General features: G+C 44.3%; 1 protein-coding gene across 3 annotated transcripts; it reads right to left on the bottom strand.

The window, feature by feature from the left end:
• Positions 1–96: 96 nt before the first annotated feature.
• On the bottom strand, positions 97–15,888 carry ATF1 (activating transcription factor 1). Of its 3 annotated transcripts, XM_082496372.1 has the most exons (8): positions 15,763–15,888; positions 10,623–10,739; positions 8,542–8,670; positions 6,755–6,855; positions 5,077–5,207; positions 3,790–3,969; positions 3,530–3,689; positions 97–3,135 (listed from the first exon to the last, which is right to left on the bottom strand). In XM_082496372.1, the coding sequence occupies exons 2-8, from the start codon at positions 10,731–10,733 to the stop codon at positions 2,991–2,993; spliced, it is 957 nt and encodes a 318-aa protein (XP_082352498.1). In that variant the 5' UTR covers positions 10,734–10,739; positions 15,763–15,888; the 3' UTR covers positions 97–2,990. The 3 variants fall into 3 exon arrangements, with proteins under 3 accessions (XP_082352498.1, XP_082352497.1, XP_082352496.1); XM_082496371.1 differs by lacking the exons at positions 10,623–10,739; positions 15,763–15,888 and adding an exon at positions 14,849–14,879; XM_082496370.1 differs by lacking the exon at positions 15,763–15,888 and having other exon boundaries at positions 10,667–10,796.
• Between the last annotated feature and the right edge of the window lie 3,530 nt (positions 15,889–19,418).

The following is a 19,418-nucleotide window of genomic DNA, read 5'->3' as shown; positions in this document are numbered from 1 at the left end:
GACCCAATACCACACAACAGATGCACGTTTGGTCAGAACCACTGCAGTTCTTTGTTAATTAAAAATAAATAAGGAACATCAGAATTATATTTTGGCGACTTTATTTACCAAGGTCAAAATTTGCAACCATCTAATTGTTTCGACAAATATTTACAATTCATATAAAGCAGGTACTTTTGTTTGGAAATAGCCAGCAGAACAGTATTAGGTACGATATCTCCTACTCTCTGGATATAATTTTATTCTCTTATAATCTAGATTTTGAAGTAAATCCAAAATAAGTACTTCATGATAAGTGATTACTTAAAAGAGCAAACTCATGTTACTGTTTAATATTTCCATGATAAAAAATGAGCTGCTTTTTCCAAAACACTACTTTAAGAGGATAAAAATTTACTATCCTTATGTCTGGCAGCACTACATTTGTTTCACTTGCTGAATACAGAAAGAATTGGCCACCCTTGTTTTTTTGATTTTTTTTTTTTTTTTACAGTCTTAACACTTGATAGCTTTTTTTATTATTATTCCGTATTACAGAAGAAGGTAAAGGAACAACAGCACACAGTGAGGATCAAAATACCGTACAGAGGAGTCACCAAGTGAGTTTCAGTACTGTAGGTCAAATCCTGCTGAACATCTGCCATGGAGCGGACACACACCCGATGGGGGACAGAGTGAAAAGGTCGGGTTCTGTGAGGTGCTCAGCACGCTCCGAGGTGTTCACTCTTTCCTGGAATTCCACTAACAGAAACACGAGGCACCAAACACCTCTTCTGGAGCAGTTCCCTACCGTAATGGCTTTCTCAACCTTTGCTTATTATTTTTGGTGTGCAAAAAAAGCACTCTTTTATTGATATGATCACGAGCACAAATTTATACTCCAGTTTGGCCTAAAGGAAACGTATCGTGGATCATGTCCATAACCATTATATATTTAGAAACTTTGGAAAAAAATATATTTTTGTAGCCCACTAACAATGCGATTGTGGAATGCAGTCTGTCTCATACCATTTGCAAAGAGCTCTGCTTGCTAAGAAGTCCATTAATTCAAAAATGAGTAAAATGAAAAATACTGCCTGACCATATGATAAGCATTACACATCTAGGGAGTGAGTACATCTTTTAATTTCATTCTGATCGGAGCTAGCACAACACACACACGTAGCTCTAACACCTTTTTAACAGCATAGTCCATAGTGCAATTCCCGCTGACATAACTGGAAGCAGGATTCAGTCCTAACTATGGAAAATAGTGTATTTATTATTCATGCAAGAAGCACTGCATACACATTTCTCTATTTCACAGAATCACAGAACCACAGAACGGTGGAGGCTGGACGGGACCTGCGAGGGTCGCCTTGTCTGCGCCCTGCGCCCGCGGGGCCACCTGGAGCCGCCTGCCCAGGACCGCGTCCGCAGGGCTTTGGAGTGGCTCCAAGGATGGAGACTCCGCACCCAAAAGAGTCCTGATCATGTCAAACAATTGATTTTCACCTGAAACAAATTCAAATCATACAAACTAGAATCTCTGATAGCAATAAGATCTAATGTGCAGATAACGTCAACTGTGGGGGATAAAAAGCCCTGATCTCTTTTTTTTTTTTTTTTTTCTTTTTTTCCCCGATACTCTTTAGGATCCATTTTTTTTTTTGCAAGTTGCCTACAGACATACAAAATTAATTCAAATATCTCCTACACCAAAGAGGATCTCATTTGACTTTGTACTATCCATAAAAATATATGCTTGAAAATCTGCTTCACAAAATATTTCATTTGCTTACTAAAATGAAATATATAAACTGTCAAAATACGTATATAAACTCAATTTCAGAATTTGTAAAGATCACAATTTAGCTACAAAATATACCAACCATCTACCTGTTTTCAATAGAATATTTTCTTACAAAGATACCGTTACTTTGCAAAATATCGCCTACCTTACAAAATTAGTCCAGAAATTTTGCACTACTTTCAGCATATAAACCATATATTAGAACCTCATTAACCCTTTGGTATATATCTTCAACTGTTTCTTTTATCGTCCTCCTTCGATTTGGTTTAAACGTTCCAAAGCACAGTAGAATCTCCAGACGGAATAAGCAATGCGTGTTTAATCATATAGATAATCAGCACACAATTTATTTTTCAATTATAGATGTTTATCATGCCCAGCAACTAAGAACACACTATTGTGAAATCATTCTTGAGAAACTTCGGTTCACCAGCACTCCTCCTACCGCCCCGTTCTTTAAAAGAATGGGATGTGTTGAATTCTCGTTAAGAAAAGTCAACCCCTTATTTCCTGCGCCTCGGCCGCTCTCGGGACTAAGCCTCTCACCGCTTTCTGCCGATCCTGTCCAAATTCGATAAACACAGCAAACATTGAAAAAAGAAAAAAAAAAAAACCCAACTTTTTAAACTGTCAGCTGAGAAAGAGTAAACATAATTTATACCTCTAGCAAAGTATTAGCTTTTTTTATCATCTGCACCTGTAAATAACAACTTACAGGTTAAAATAAAAATATTTACATACAAATAACTGAAAGAAAAAGTAAGGATTGAAAGAGAGTAAGAAATCAAAACATATACTGGTTATAAATGTTACTAATAATGTCAACTATGGCAAGGATTCCACGTCATCCACATTTTACTCGTAACCAAATATTGCCTCCCTTACAAGAGGTATTTGTAGAAATTTTCGAAGAAATCCCAATCACCTGCCTCGTAAAACGTGACTGTCCTTTACTGTAGATGCAATCTTGACTTTAAAAGTTTCCAGTTGTGCCAGCAGGAATTTTGGTGAGGTTTTCTTGTTTCCTTTTTGTACTTTGTCACCAACATGTTGTAAATAAAATCTATATAGTCTTTAAGTTGTGAAATCTAGGTAGAAAAGTTTCATTTTTGACCTTTCAGCTAGTTTAAAAAATTCAGTATAAAAAAAAAATTCTCCTCTGAAATTTAACAGTCCACAAAAGTTTTACCTTCTTTTCTTACACACTTTTATGACAGTAAAGATCTTTCAAAGTTTTTAGCTCTTCAATTAGAGTTTTGTTTTGATTTTCCAGGACTGCAACTCGATTTTCCAGACATTTAACATACTCTTTCTTCTTTCTACGGCATTCTCGGGCAGCTTCCCTGGAAGAGACAAGCAGAAGCGATTGTTTATTTGAGATTTGCCTGCTTTTGGAATGTTATGATGCTGACCAATGCCAGGCGAGAGCTGGCACTGCAACTGGGGACCAAACAAAGCGAAAAGCACACAAGGATAGGCGGAGAGTATGAAATTTAGCAGCATCTGGTCAATATGTAGGGAAAAACAATTTGTTTTCTCCGAACTGCGTGAGACAGAACGCGTAGCGCGGTTTGGTCAGAATTTCCGGTGTTTCCAGTCGCTGGATGCAGCACACGGCACCGAAGGCACAATCGGTACAGCTGGCTCGCAAGACTCGTCATTTGTCCTTTGAAGACTTGTCATTTGTCCTACTTCAGCACATTAACAAATCAAAGCAGCCCATGTGCACTTACATACCTGTTCTTCATCAGCCTTATTTCTCGTTTCAACTGTGGATCATCCGTCTTACTTGTCTGCGATGTCAGAGTGACAGGAGATGTCATCACCACGGTCTGGGGAAGGGATGTGGTGGTTGGCGTGGTGCGAATCTGGTAAGTCTGCATGTCTCCGGAGGCAGCTGGTGAGGTAACAGCATAAGATACCAAAATGTGGCAGCGTTAGAAAGTTACACTTGCGCTAGCCACGGGTATTTCTAACCATTTATAGAATGTACTCACTTTGCACCACCACCTGGTTGCTGGGTACGAGGATCTGTTGCCCATCTGATGTTTGTGCATACTGCAGGATTGTTGTCCCAGGCTGAGTGCCACCCGCATTTGTCATCGTTAGTGTCTGCAGACCCTGCACACCATCTGCACCCGGGCTGGCCAGCTGTAATCCGTTTGCAGCAATGGCAACTTAAAAGAAAAAGGAACATGCACAACGTTTGTACATGATAACGTACAGCTAAAGGTAAGTCTGTAGTCCGCGCATCTGTTCCCACTGCTGAAAAATACTGCCAGTATTGAAAGGCTTTTTTCTTTCATCACTTCCACCTATCTGATTACCTGATAAATCTGCCCGACACATCAGGTAGGTTTAGATTACACATTAGGAAAAAATTCTTGACTGTGAGGGCGGTGAGCCCCTGGCGCAGGGTGCCCCGAGAAGCTGTGGCTGCCCCATCCCTGGAGGTGTTCAAGGCCAGGTTGGACGGGGCTTGGAGCAAGCTGGGCTGGGGGGAGGTGTCCCTGCCCAGGGCAGGGTGTGGAACGAGATGAGCTTTAAGGTCCCTTCCAACCCAAACCATTCTGTGACACGATTCCATGACCGGCTCTCGCTGCTGGGCTCTGACCAGAGGTGCTGTGTGAAGTGGTGGGGTGTTGGCAGCGGGGGAGCTGCAGGGTGGCCTCTGTGAGCAGAGAGCTGGGACTGCCCCAGCCAGGCACCGGCTCCAGGCTCCTCTGTGGAAACACTGCAGAAAGGGCAAAAACCCCGAGCGGCCAAGGAGTGTGTGTGGGGGAGCGAGAAATGGCAGCATGAAGGCCCAGCCCAGGGACGGACGGAGAGGAGGTGCTCCAAGCGCTGGAGCAGGTTGCGTTTTGGTTCACAAGCATGATGAACACCAGGTGATAACGGAACAAACCCTTTGTTTTGCTGCCTCCCTGGTATCGCAGAACACCTTTTGGTGTGGCCCTATGATATATATAACGGTATCTTCACTGGTCTTACGTTTTGGACTAAATCTAATGCTAGAAAACTACTATGTATTGCATAACAACATCCTTTGAATGTCTCCTCTTAATATGGAAAATTAAGATGATGAAGCACTCAGTTTATCTGGAGTCTTTAGATAGCAGCCTATTTCCATGTAATAACAGTACTAACTCTATTAACTGTTAGATAAATAACCAAACCTTTTGAGTTTCATCTTAGTCAAATATATAACAAAAAGAAAATCTGTCTTTTGAAGCAAGTTGAATAAAAAAATGTGTCCAGTCAGGCACATATTTTGTATAACGTACTGTACTGTCCAGTGCTCGTCTGGTAGATAGGCGTGGGAACAGACATGGATGTAACAGTGGAGACACCGGGACTCTCCTCATCTCCTTTTCTATCGCGTGTATCTTCAGAAGAAAGATCTTTCAAAATTTTACTATAAAAAAAGAGTTCCTTTATCAGTTGTAATAGTAGGCAAAAATTACAAATTACTGCAGTTACAAACTACTATCACTATTTTGAATTACAGAAATAAACACTAAAATTTTGATATAAAGCAGTTTCTGGAATTAAAAAAAAATTGGATGAGGTGACTGCCTCAAACTCTTTCTGTAGTTTAGATAGTCTAGTTTTTTATTTAACTATTTGAATAATTTTACGAGCTAAGAGCAATTCAAGTCAGCTACTGATTTATAAAGTATGCGTATGTGCAAATCAGCACGAATTCCAGATTTTCAACCATTATCCTCTAAAAGCCTTAGATGTTTGGACTGGTAAGCCTGCAATGAAAACCTGCGCCACTTACAGGAGATTTCAGTAATCTCCAGAAAAACGGTGTGCTGAAACCTAGCACTGCAGCTGCATCATTTCATTTCAGTAAAAGCCGCATCACAGTTTCCACCATAAACATTTTCTGGGGATATATAAGTGCCTTATTAAGAGATTTTTCTGATTTACAACCTGATCCTCTGATTCTCTCAAGAACAGGCTTTAAAACCAGTTTGCTCTGACTGGTGTCAGAGTAAACTAAACAGGAGTAGATTACTAGAGCAAAGTTTAAAAATGTGATCTTTTGCTCGTTTGCTACAGAGTAAGACTTTACATTTCTTTTCTGCATCCGATTTGGCTCTTGCGCAGCTTCTCAAACAACCCATGTCCTACGTAACAATGCCCTGTGAAAACAGACACATCCCTATTTAAAAGAAGAACCAACGGAAGTGTGGATTTTATGCATCTTACCCCAGGCCAAACGATGAATTAGTGGCAGTTCTATGAAGAGGAAAGCAGAACTGACAACTCCTGATCCCAAACCCACACGGCTTAGCAGTTCTCCCACAGCAGCTCTGCTTACAGCTCGTATTTTCCTATCCTACTTCAACTGAAGAGTCAGAATTGCTCTTTTCCACCACCGATTTTGACTGCATGCACAATAATAAAATCCCTCCTGAATTATTTGTTCTGGTACATAATTCAAGATGAGATAAAGCCATCAGGAAGTCCGAAGAAGACTGGATAAAACACTCATCAAATGAAAAGCAGTGGCAGAAGTGGGAGCAGTAATCACAGCCAGGAGCAACCGGTAGGTTCATAAACTGTCTTTTCAAATTTTCAGAACATTATTGTAAAAAATATTAAATTTTGTGTTAAGTTTCTAACAAATTTCTTTTTTGAAAAGCTAGGATGTGGCATTTGACTACACTCCTCGTTGCAGTAAACTGATATAACTGAGTAAAATTCCAGCTGATACATAATCTTCCCTATGCCACGTCACGTTGAAGCCGATCTCCAGTTAAGTCAAAGTTTCCTTGTAGCAAATGACAGCTAACACGGCATCCTCAAAACGTTTACTGTGTGAACAGATCCAACGTGTGTTTCAAGAGAAAGAAAGCAACTTAGAGGGTGACAGAATAGGTGAAGCTATTAAAAAAAGTTGCTATTTTGGTTTCAAATAAAAATGCAAAATATATTACATATAGTACTTACCGGTAAGATGGACGACGAGCCAAGATGCCTCGAGCCTTCTGTGAAGAGCCTATGCTATCTGATGAATCCTGAGAATCTTCACTCTCGGACAAAGACGACACCTAAAAAACACATTCCGTGTGGTTATCTGGTATGCCTCAGAAGCAATACCCAGAAGAGATGACATATTTTCATTGTCTATAAGCTAACGCTGCATGAAAACTACACAAATGCAAAAAAGAAAAGCTCAAGAGATTCTTCCAAAGTATTTATCGCATTAAAGGCTGAAAAACATCCACCGTCTGAAGCTGGCTGTTCTAGCTGGATTAAACTGCCGGATTAATCAATCCAGAAATTTTAAAACAGCAGTGTGAAGAAATACAAATGGGTTATTATTTTCATAAAACTCATACAAGCCTAACTGTCTTATTAGCTGATGCGGTCTGAAGGTGAGCCACTCCCACACGTAACTGTCTAAGGAGGTGGTGGGAAAGGAAACAGGAACACCATGCATGTCCAGAGACAAACATCTAAAATACCTGAAATCTTTTATGCAGGCAGAAGAGCAGCGTATTTTGTTGGTCAGAATATAAGAGTCAAATGAAAATAATATTTAAGGCAGCTATGTATCAGGGAGTAAACATGCAAGGCATTATCTGTAATTTTCTCTTTATTTCACTGTGTCCTCATTCATCTGGCAAATTTTTTTTTTCTCTCTGATGCTCTTTATTGAATACAAGCTAACAAAACATCTATCTGTGTGCCAGCAACAAAAAGTCGAGCAGAATGCATGCAGCTCTGGGAAAAGCATTTCTCACTTAACTGCTGCTACAGAGGCAAAAGGAGCAACCTACTATCAACATTAGAAAAAAGCTGCTCACATATTACTTTTTTTACCCCATTTCAGTGCAAGGCCACAATGTTCACAAATTACAGAAAAAAAGGAAAGAATGCAGTCAGTGGGGACCCTGCAACTAGAACACGATGACAGGAAGGGATTAGCAGAGACTCCTGTAAAGACAACCTACTAAAACAGGTGCTTAACTGTTTTCAGCAGAGAGAAATGTGTTTTCTTTTCCATTATCTGATGTTGCAGGAACAACGATAGCTGAAAATGCATTATAGGTTTACTTTCTGTGGTTTATCAATTTCATGTCGTATGAATAGATACGGAGAGAACAAAGGATCAGTGACAAATTAACATGTTTTAGCACAGTTCCTCCAGTCACCCGGCTGCATAACCCCGGGCTGCCCAGGGCAGCGACAGGCTCGACTGAACTCCCCACGGCACCTCTGAAGTGGCCGGCACAAAAATCACACGGCAAATGAGTAGGACACACAAGCAGAATACTTGGGCACCGCTGAAACGGAGGTACAGTGTGCTGAGGTGAGCGATCGCCAGTTCATCCCCCATCACTCAGCTCTGCCTTTTCCAAACACGTTCTTCTTCACTGGGTTATTCTATACTCTCCTTATTTGGGTACTGAACCACACCGGTTGCACATCTGTTAAGAGCACCAACTAAAGAGATGGGGGGTTGTTTTGTTTTTTCTTTTTATAAAGAGAGGCAATGTCAAATAGTTTAATTTCAACGCCAAAGGCAACTTTAGCATGACAAATAATTTCAATCCTAAATAATCATTAAGAGTGATGCACCCCCAAAGTACTGTCCCTGGATGGCTCACTGGCTCTGCGGGGCCAGAACGGCTGCGCTGCGGCAGAGTTGGCTGAGCCAGACAAGCCTTTATGAGTCTTTTCACATACATAAAAGAGGATTTTGGGTTGTTTAGCAGACCCTCTGTAGTTACCTGCACTGTCTGCACCTGAGGCGAGTGGATGACGGAGGAGGACTGAGCCGTCTGAATGACGCCCTGGACCTGGACTTGCTCTCCAGGAAGCTGGACAACGGTCAGGGGAGCAGGACCTCTCAGAGACATCTGCAACAAAGCAAAGAACCATTAACAAAAGTGTTTGCTCCTCAGAAAGTGTACGTACATGTCGGAAAACTAGCAGAGAACATGCATTAGCAGAAGCTTCTTTGAAGTCTAACGAAGTCATGGAAGGTACCCTTTAAAGATGCACATTTTTGAAACATGTATCTGCGCATGAAAAAGGCTGAAACAGTTTCTTATTTGCCCTAAGTTCGGTGGGAATCACATATGTAGCATTATGTGCAAAAGACTAAAATGCTGCAACTTCCATCCGTGCAGTTCTACATGAACCACAATGAAGCAACTTCCTCAGAATCACAACAACACTGAGACGCAGCGAGCACGACTGCTTTCATTAACTCCATCCATACGCACAGATAAAGCCCCACATCTGTGACAGTTTATTTTTTTAAGTTTTTATTCCGTTTTTAGAGTGTATTGGACTTAGATAAGCAGAAATAAAAGTCCCTAATAAGTAGCCTTAATTCTCACTAAAGCTAATAAGAGTTTAGGGCACAAAAATCTAAATCCAGATGAAATGATCAACGAGACTGAGGGCTTCGGGCAGAGCAGACTAACGATGCAGAAGGCAGCATGAATAACGTACATATTTGGTGTTCTTGGATATTATATATTTTTTTAAAGCAACTGGTATGAGGCCATGGTTCAAAGCTTTCACAGAGAAGAAATCACAAGAGTTAAGTACAGCAAAAGCTGAGCAATCTGCTTCAAGAGCTGAAGGCACAAGGGCTGTAGCCAGAGGAAAGGCAAAGGGAACTGAAGGAGACGAGGTACGCAAGCGCTGGACAAGGAAGAAGAACAAAGAGCAGATTTTTCCAAATAAAAATGACAGCATCTCTTCTTCAATGTTTTAAACTATCAATTTCAATAAACGTTGCAGCTGCAACGTAGGTTTAACAGGCAGAAAGTTGCTCACTGCTGCTACCCCTATGTAAAACACTTCTTACACTCTAGCAGATTTGTATTTTTGATGTTGAACTTGCACGAGCCTTTGCCCTTAAAAATTGATACACATAGGTGCATAAGTAAATAACCAGGTTCCTCACCAAACTTCTTCACTACTTTTATGAATCTGGAATATACGAAAAGATGAAGGGATCGCTAAAACTCATACAGCTAACTTCTCATTTAGCAGTACTTTCATATCGTACAGTGCAATATTAAGTTACACTGGCAACCTTACATGCCAACAGGTCAGAAAACCAGTCTGTAAACAAACAACGGGACACCGATATTCTGTCCCATTTTTGCCTTGTGCCGTTATCTAAATTTTGCATCACAATCTACGCCGCCTCCACACGGCAAACCGCGTCCGAGCTGCCAAACGCCACTGTTTCCCAGGACAGCTCCGTGGCTGCGGGAGCAGAGCTCACCTAAAGACACGCTCTTTCAGACCCACAAAGTTGAATTCGGGATAAAGCTCTGGAAGTCATGTTCCCCTGTAGTAAGTACGTCAAATTTCTAACTTTGTGCGATTTATTACATTAAATACATTCATGTTGGGCTAAACCCCAAGCGTTTCCATGGTGCTGAGCACCCGGGATTGCCATTACTACAAAAGGAGCTGTGAATGCTTTTTCTGAAAAATAAATTTAAAAAAAAAAAAGAAAGAAAAGTAGGCCCTCAATTCATTACTGAGCAACTGAGCAGCTCCGGCATGTCAGGTCGATGGTGATTTCCAAGGACATACAATCCAACAAAAAAGCTGGGATGCATTTTTGCATTGTACCAGCAGGAAAATTAATTTTGGTCTTTTCAATACAAGCCATTTGATTAATTTTGTGTCATCCATCAACAAACGAGTGCATTTTTCTCAACCCTCTTTAGTTTTTTCTTCTCTGTGCGTTTCTAAACTCGAGAATTAATGTCGTTTGTAGCACATACAAACTGGCTCTTAACTACCTCCAATGTTTGCTGAGATTTGGCCCAGGCTTTACCTGTTGAGCAATATGAGAGAGCTGAGCTGCCTGTAGTGTTGTACCTTGTACGGCCGACGTTTGCGAGGGTGTCACTGAACTGGTACTGCTGCTCTTGTGCACCTCTTCCATAATCAACTACAAAAAAAAATAACGAGTTAAATGCCGTTAATGATAAATCTGAAGAGCGAATAGGTGTCCAGCTCCCACCGATACTTTATAGAATCGCAGCGCATAACGCCTTTAGCCTTATTTGGACATTTTAAATTAGTTCTTTGCCCTTCGATGTCTACTATGGAATAGCACAGCAATTTTGTCACTCCCCTGCGACACCCCGAGCACTGACGGGGACACGAGGGGACAGAGACAGTGGCTGGTTGAGCCCAGCGCCCGGCTTGGAGCAGCAGGAGCCCCGTTTCGGGACATTTCGCCCCGGCAGTCCCCCCAGCCGCCAGCGCTGGCTCAGACCCACCCGGTGCTGAAGTTCACTGTCAAATGTATTTACTGAATTTCCTGTTTTTTAGTGAAAATAAACAAAGTCAAGTCATGAGATCCAGGAAGAAAACCAAGATAAAGCATTTACAGTAAAGAATATCTTGCTCTAAGTAAAATACTTTTCCAAAAATATTTTAGCCGAGCTACCAGCCAAACCTATTTTAAAACATCTGAAGGTGTATAAACACAAAACAGGGATTCAAAAATCAAAGTACAGAGCTTGAATTTTAAACCCTGCAAAAGTCACTCCGTCTCCATATAATACAGCCAGTAACGCTTCTCTCATTTCTAAAATTTTATATTTAACTGTTCAACGTGTCTTGACAGCATCCCCCCTCCAATATTGGGGGATTCGGTGATGTAAAAACGCATGCTTTTAGGTGGGGTGAGTGGGTGGACCAGCCTAGAGCATTAAGAGATGATCGGTGAGTGTTAAACATTTTGTCACAGAAGGTTTGAAACTGTTGAAAGGACAGTTGCTATGAGACTGGAAATTACATTTCTTTCTGTGGAAATGTGAGTCATTGATTTTTCCCTACTGAGACAAACCACAGCTCTCACAGCCTGACGTATACTTAGAGGGTAAAAAGTCAATGTACACCAAGACCAGCATCTTGTTCTTGCAATCCTTACTCATCTGAGGAGTCCCGCTGCAGAACTCCTCAAAAAAAGTGACTAAAACGGGACTTTGCGGAGAGAAAACTAATGAGACATCAATGGTTTGGTGACAGATGAAACCGTGTCCTTTACAGCACAGAACAGGCGCTCTCCGACACATGACAGAGCTTCCCAATGTACTTGTTGCTGGAAATATAAACCAATTCATCCATAGTTTAAGCTGAAGCAGCAAAATGAAGGCTTCCCGTTGGAATAAGAAGCTCCGGGGAGACGGGCAGCGCCTCGGCCGTTCCCAGCTCCTGGAAATCCTTCCGCTCACCAAAGCTGTCCCGAGCGCTAAGGCCACCGCGCCTTCCCGGCCAGCCTCGGCCGCGGAGCAGGGTCGGGAGCGGGACAACGCCATCCAGCACCTTCTGTTTCCAGTTGCTCCCACTGCAGAGCTGCTGCCTGGAAGTCAGAGCGACTGCTGTGGCTTTCACCTTTTTTTTTTTTTTTTTTTTTTAAGAAAAGAAAATTGAGAACTAAAGTAATTTAAGTATCTTGCAGCTATAAAAAACGAGGAGCAGAACCAACGACAAGCATGTATAAGGGACGCAACTTTGTATACCCTCTAATGTAGTTTTAGCTTTTTTATAAAGGAAAATCTACGTTCTGTACCTCTACATACCGTGTGCCACACGTAAACAGGGCACTGTCAAACTGAAATCCAGACAACAGCAAAAATTAAAATAAATTTCCAGAGCTACAGAAATACCCAATTCATTTCTGAAGTGCTAAACCACATTCTGCCTCCTCTTCTCTCTTTTACTGTTTTTCTCTGCCTTATTGTCCCATGAAAGCCTCACAACAGCACCAAAACAGACTGCCAAGAAACAGTGAAACTGATAAGACATAAACCCACCCAAAATAAACAAACCGGGGAGAATGCACAAAGGTTTTTGCTGACCTTTCTCTCATAGGTGTGAAGTCTTTCTTACAGGAAAAAAAGATAAAGCGTTTCCCATTATAAACATGATTTTTCAAGTTCACTTCATCTCAGTAATATTTAACTAAATATTCAGCCAACATCTATGAATCTTAGTAAAATGATATTAGTAAAAAAAGATTTAGCAAGCGATTTTAACAAGGCAAAAATGACTACCGCATCTTATATTCTCCACCGGATAAAGGAGGCGCAGCAGCCCGTTTGGCCTTGCGTGACTGTCACACAAGATTCACATGCCCCTAACTTGTTAAAATCACTTATTTAGCTGGAAAACCATGAACTGTCCACTGGAATGGCTTTCCGTGAACACCTGAAACAGCGATTACCATCTATCGGCTTCTAGAAAGACAGTTCCAATGAAAAACCTCAACCTGCAAGTTCTCGAGTTTTGCAAAGAAGTACCAAAGATGGGAAAACGCATCAGGGCTGCAGCTTTTTACACCACAGTTGTAACTACTTCCAACACAGAACATACCGTTTAGCTGACACCAGCTGCGCAGTGCGGGGCGAAGGAAGAGTTTTACATGTCACAGGGTACTGACGAGAGGGAATTAATGAAAGCAACACCCGGTGTTTTATTAGCCAGAAAACAATGACTGTTCCAACCTGTATGAAAACCACGGGCTTATAATCAGGTAGGCAAGGGTGACGCTTTTCAGGATAAAAACAATGCCTCCACGCAGCCACCTCTCAAAAGTAACTTAATTTAAAGTCTGCAACAGCAGCACTACGAAGTTTGTTTTGAAGGACTTTTAAACCGCTGCGAATCGGCTCTCACCAGCCAAAGGAACTCATCTCACTTTAAACGCCAGTTTGAGTCTCAAACATACCTTCCTTGTAAAGAGAAATAGCAATGTCACATTTCATTGTGGGCAAGTTTAATTTATCGCCCCATAGTTCATACATACCCTCCTAATGCCGTGTTCCTTAGTTTGAACCACCTCTCAAGAACCACTAAAAAAAACGCTAAATGGCTGAGGAGCATCAATTAGGAAAGAACAAGTAAAGAAGAAAAACCCATTGCCACAACTTTCACTAATCCTGATGAAAAATAGCCTAAATGGCTGAAGAGCTGCTCCTCTGACAGACACACTACGCCTCGGCAGCACCGGCCATCACGCTCTCAACCGCTCTTTGCTTCAGTGTCCCGCAAACAGCGCACTGCTCTCTTCTCCCCACCGTTTGGGTTTTGCCTGTTCACAATGCAGATTATCCGAGACAGTGACCGTCTCTATTTAAATGCTCATGAAATGACCAAAATCACGGATTCCTGGCCTCAGATGAAGCTTCAAAGCATAACCAGGAGGCAAAGAGTAAGATAATTGAATATAAAAGCTGTACGTTGAGGCAAGGAGAAGTGAGCTGCAGTGCGAGAGCACCAAAGGAAGAAACCAAATTCTGTTTTATAGACACAGAATGGTTTGGGTTGGAAAGGACCTTAAAGACCATCTCATTCCACCCCCTGCCCCAGGCAGGGACACCTCCCCCCAGCCCAGGTTGCTCCCAGCCCCATCCAACCCGGCCTTGAACACCTCCAGGGATGGGGCAGCCACAGCTTCTCGGGGCAACCTGCGCCGCTCACCGCCCTCACAGCCAACAATTTCTTCCTCAGATCTCACCTCAATCTCCCCTCTTTCGGTTTAAAGCCAGTACCCCTCGTCCTATCGCTACATGCCCTTGCAAAAGTTTTGCCCTTTTAAATCCAGCAGAGGAAAGGCCTGAATGATATTTCGGTACTCAAATATTGTAAGAGACTATTGATTTTTTTAAAAAAAGACTTTATAAAAAGTCAGCAATCAAAGAATACTGGACACAGCATTTTATTCTCAAATGCTAAGTGACAAGAGTCAAATACTGACAAATGCAAATTACAGAAAGTGTTTTAAAACATTTAGTAAAATTATACTCAAGTGATCTGGTGAAATTTTGCATTCTTTAACATCTCAAAATAAGCTGTCTTTGCCAGCTGCAGCAGTCAAAATACTATTTACTTAATTCTGCGATTAAGACACTTGGGGAAAGTTTTGGGTTTTTTTTTTTTCATCCAGAATACTGACAGAACTTCATTTTTTTTCCAGGAATCAGCTAAAAGACAGAAGGAAAGGACAGCACATCCCTGCAGGTCACGCCAGAAAGCAAACGAGGAGACCTGGGCCAGCGTGCGCCGTTCCAGCTCTGGCTCCCAACTGCACCCCCCACCGCTCCCTACAGCTCCCGCAGCACCTTCCACCGCTTTCCACCCGGGTTTTCCTCCACTCCCCCCGCCTCAGCCCTCGCCCGTGGAACGAAGCTCGGCGAGCATCCCCGCGACAGGCGGCTTCGCAAAGAAAACGCTGCAGACTAAAAACGCGTCTCATATATGGCCATAAGGGACCTCGATATTTGCCAGAGGAAAAGATCAGTGAGATCGTTTACAGTTTGCATACAGCCGCCCGGAATCACCCCGCTGACTCGCTGCCTGCAGCGCTGGAATCAGGGCTCACAAAAGCGGTACTGGGTCAAAATTAAGGGAAAAAAGGTAATCAAGCACCGCCATCCCGGGGCAATCGCTACCGGCCCCCGGTCCATCTCAGGGTCAGCGGGGGAGCCCCGCTGCGGGCCCAGCGCACGGCGCCGAAGCCGCGACCCGAGAGCTCCGCGCCGGGCCCGGGAGGCCCCTCTTCCCCCCCGCCCCGGTCCAGGCGCCTCCTCCGCGGCCCCGAGACTTGGGGAGGGGAACCGACCCCTGGCGGGGAGCGGGGCCGGGCCCGGCGGCTGCCTCAGCCCCGGTCCCCGAGAGGGAGCGCGGCGCCTCGGGCCCGGCGGGGCGGGAACTCCCCGGGGTCCCGCCGGGCCCGGGCTGAGGGGAGCGGCGGCGGCACAGGCCTGTAGCGGGGCTCAGCCCTTCCCCCGCGGCCCGGAGGAGAGCGGGCTGCGGCGAGGGCGGGCGGAGGGCAGCGGCGCGGCCTGGCCCGGCCCGGGGCCCGGGGGCGGCGGGAGCGGCCGGCCGGGGCCCGGCGGGGGCGGGGGGGAAGGGGCGGGCGGGCCGAGGGGGAGGGGGCGGCCTCCCCCGCCCGCTCTTACCTCAGAGGCCCGTCGGGCCCCACCGGTGGCCGCGCGTGGGGAGAGCCGCCGCCGCCGCGCCCGTCTCCTCCTCAGGAAACCGGCGCCGGCGGCATCGTAAACACGGCGGGGCCGCGCGGGAGGCTCGGGGTGGGCGGGCTGCGACCATAGAGTCCCGGCGGAGGCCTCGCCTAGAAATCCCCACCATAGAGTTCCCGCAGCGGAGAGCCCCGCGGGCGGAGGCTAGAGCGTCCGCTCTGGCGCCGCCTCCGCACGGCCGTTTCCAGCCACGGGGGACCATGGAGAGGTGGCGATAGAGCGACGCTCCAGGCCCCAGGGCGGGAGTGCGCCCCCAGCGGCTCGCCCGGAGCGCAGGCCTCGGCCCGGCCCGGCCCCGGGGAAGGCGCCCGGCGGTGTCGAGGGCGCGGCAGGGCCGGGCTCGGCCCCAGCGCTGCCCGTTTGTAATGCCATTTTCTGGCGGCAGCCGCTGTCAGGGGCGGTTCCTTCTCCCCGCGATTCGTTCGTACCGGGGGAAGGCGGCGGGAGCGCCCGGCGGTGGGGTGGCGCTCGGGCCCGGCTCAGGACAGAGACAGCACCCGAACGGATGAAAGCCTTCCCACCCTTTCCATTGTCCTACAAGATTATGTCAGAAAGGGGTTTGATTAAAGCCTTGGTGTAATATACTTAACTTTTTTTTCTTGCTGCTACAGGGCACTCGTGCATTATTTCGTTTGCAGTTTTCAACATTTGTTTTCCCTCACTTCTGGCAGTTTCCCAAGCCCTTTTCCCTCGGTAAAGTCAAACCCACCACCATCAGCGGGGGAATGAGTTCTCTACAGTAAATCCCGTTTCTTCCAGTGCCCCGACAGCACTTTCCTCTGCTGCTGCTGCCACTGCCGAAGACTTCCATGGGCTCCAGTTTCTCTTCCTGAGAATTGGGGAAAGTTTTCCCGGCCCAGTCACGATCCCAGAGAAGGTGCCTGGGCTGGAGCCACGACAACAAGAACAGGAGTCTTCAGCCACCTGGGAAATTTGGTCACTCAATTCTAAATGCATTTATGGAAAGATTTATTGGTTATTTCAATTTGCTTGATTAGTAAAACAAGTCAAAGTTAATGTCGTTTTGTTGTTTTTGGTTTCTTAAAGAGGCTTTCCCAATATTAAGCAAATAATTTTAAAATACAGGAAAGATTTACTGAAAATGAAATGTTTTCAAAAGTCATCATAGTAAAACTGCTACTCATCATTTGTAGGAAATGCTGCGTCTAAGTATAGTCTTACCCAGAAACACAGAGCCATTAACAGGTACACACAGAGACAGCAGCTGGTGTCAGGCTCTAACATTAACTACGTTCTCACTGGTATTAAACTCTATCTTAACATTTATGAATATTTAAAAAGAAACCTCCATAAACCCTCTGTGGTTAGTTTTGGCCAGCGGAGATTATCCAGTGCTCAATCCCAAGTGCCACTGCGGTTTCTGCATGGCCATCTCATACAGAGCCTCAGGCAGTCGCTTCAGCCCTCCCGGGAACAAACCCCTCATGCTGCGTGGGGAATCGCAGAGGGTGAGAGTCTGTAAATCTCCCACTGAATTCCCGTTCAAAAATAAAATAAATAAATGAAAAATTCCTTCGGAGAGACAGCAGAGGAAGAACAAAGCAAGTGATCAGGCATCAATATTTATTAACACAAGACAAAGGAAACACAATCAATGCGTTAATGGAACACTGTCCAGCCAGATGTTAAATTTAAAAATGTATAGCTAATCTAATTTTAAATAAATAAAAACTTTATACATAATTACATAATGCTGTAGTCTGAATTTGACAATGGTAAATAGGTTGACAGAAATTAAAGAAAAATTGCATTTAGGGCTAAAATTTATCTTGTTTTTACAACCTTATTTTTAGGACCGTTAGTATGACACATCTTAATTACATTTATTTAAATCAGAAATGCAGTGCAAATTTTAATAAGACAGGACTCAAAGCGACCTGTACCCACATATTTTGCTTCGGGAGTATCATAAACAGTAAGACATACAAAATATTTTAGTTCAAAGCGTTAAGAATCCCTCATTTTTAAGTTTCTCTGCAGCTCTCAGCTTGGGATCTGATGGCCAACAGCAGGAACTAATTTGCCCTCTGCAGGCGGGTAAGCTGGTAGGTGAAAGCGGCACGGCGAGCCTGCTGCTGGGGACGCCGCGCTGCGTCCCACAGTTACGGAAAAGCATCCCTCTCTGAGCCCGAGCACGCGACGCCCGTGGCCCTGGCGGTATTCCATCTGGGTGCGTGGAGTGACACGGAGCAACTGCCGCAAAACGGAACGGTCCCACCTCTGACAGCCCTCCCGCACCCCATCATCTGTCAGGTGGGAAGAACAAACTGAGCCCAACCTCAGAGAGGCCAGCAATGAGAAATACTTAGCACGCAGTGCTGTACGGTTCGTTACCTCACAGGGACGGTGTAAGGAGTAGAGAATGTATATCCTCATCTACAGATGAAGAAGTGGAAGGAGTGAGAGGGCCCGTGGACAGCCTCGCTGCAGTCAGAAATGGGGATTTCCAGAGTCACAGCTCCGTACTTCTTCCTCTCCAGTACGTTGCTTTTCGCTGTGCCAAACATGGACAAAAGCGTTCACCACAGTCAGAACTGGCCAGCTGCTCTGCGTCACCTACTGGCCATCCACAACAGAATGTCATCTCACTCTACGGGCAGGACTGTAAACTTAGTTCTCCAACACAGAGAAATGTAACGTGCCGGAATAAAGAATAAGAGTACACAGTAAACTTGCAAGATAAAACCTCAAACCCTAAGAAGCTACCAATACCTAACCAAATAAAAAACAAGGAAAAAAAAATCAAAATAATCCAGTATGTCACTCAAAAATGCCATTTCAGAAAGTCAATCTGCCACATACTGGGAATCTTTGATCAAATTAATACACACAATGTTTTATTTCTGAAAAATCGTGAGCAAAAATAAAAGACGATCCTAGAATTGTACTTAAAGTCCACTTCAATGGACAAATAAAGTATTTGTTGAAACAAATCATCTGAAGCTTTGAGTAAGAGAAAAGTCAAGGCCATCAGAATTTTTTCTGAAATGGGCAACAATGAAGTGAAGCAGTACTGCAAGTCACTCTGCCGTGCAAGAAAACATAAAATAAAGTGATGCCTAACACGTAATAACAAGACTTTGCTGGCTGAAAAGGGAGAACAACATTTATGCACTTTACTCCCTACAAAAGGTGCAGGAGCATCTGTATCAGTCACAGTTACACCTCTCACTTGCCTCACTTTGTGGCCAATTTGTTAAAACTAAATACATGAAAGATGTCCCACGTAGGTATTTCAGGATGCACCGCTGAGGAGCGGACACATCCCTCCCACTAACCGAGCGGCTCTCCCGCCCAGGTGGCGGCACAGGACCACGAGCACTGCGGTGCTCTCGCACTGCTGCGGTACATACAGGAAAAGAAACTGTTCAGGGGTGTGCACTTGGGGAGGGAAGTGTTTGCAAACAACTCTTCCGTCTGGCCTTGCCATAACTCCCACTTTCTAAATCTATTCCCCCATCAAATAATTTTCAAAAAGTATCATTTGGAACTTCTTATCTGAACAGTAACAGCCCTGTCTTCAGTGAAGAACTAACAGAATACATTAGGGGATTTCA

The sequence above is a fragment of the Vanellus vanellus genome, assembly GCF_965231255.1.
Source record: "Vanellus vanellus genome assembly, chromosome: 28".
NCBI classification, from domain to species: Eukaryota; Metazoa; Chordata; class Aves; order Charadriiformes; family Charadriidae; genus Vanellus; species Vanellus vanellus.
This window is presented reverse-complemented; position numbering and strand designations above follow the sequence as displayed.

Excerpts from the sequence above, each read along its gene's own strand:
- ATF1 (XM_082496372.1), bottom strand. The coding sequence starts at position 10,733 with ATGGAAGAGGTGCACAAGAGCAGCAGTACCAGTTCAGTGACACCCTCG. Across the intron at positions 3,690-3,789 it reads CAACCAGGTGGTGGTGCAAA|CTGCCTCCGGAGACATGCAG; the intron begins GTGAGTACATTC and ends TTACCTCACCAG. Across the intron at positions 3,136-3,529 it reads ATAAGGCTGATGAAGAACAG|GGAAGCTGCCCGAGAATGCC; the intron begins GTATGTAAGTGC and ends TGTCTCTTCCAG.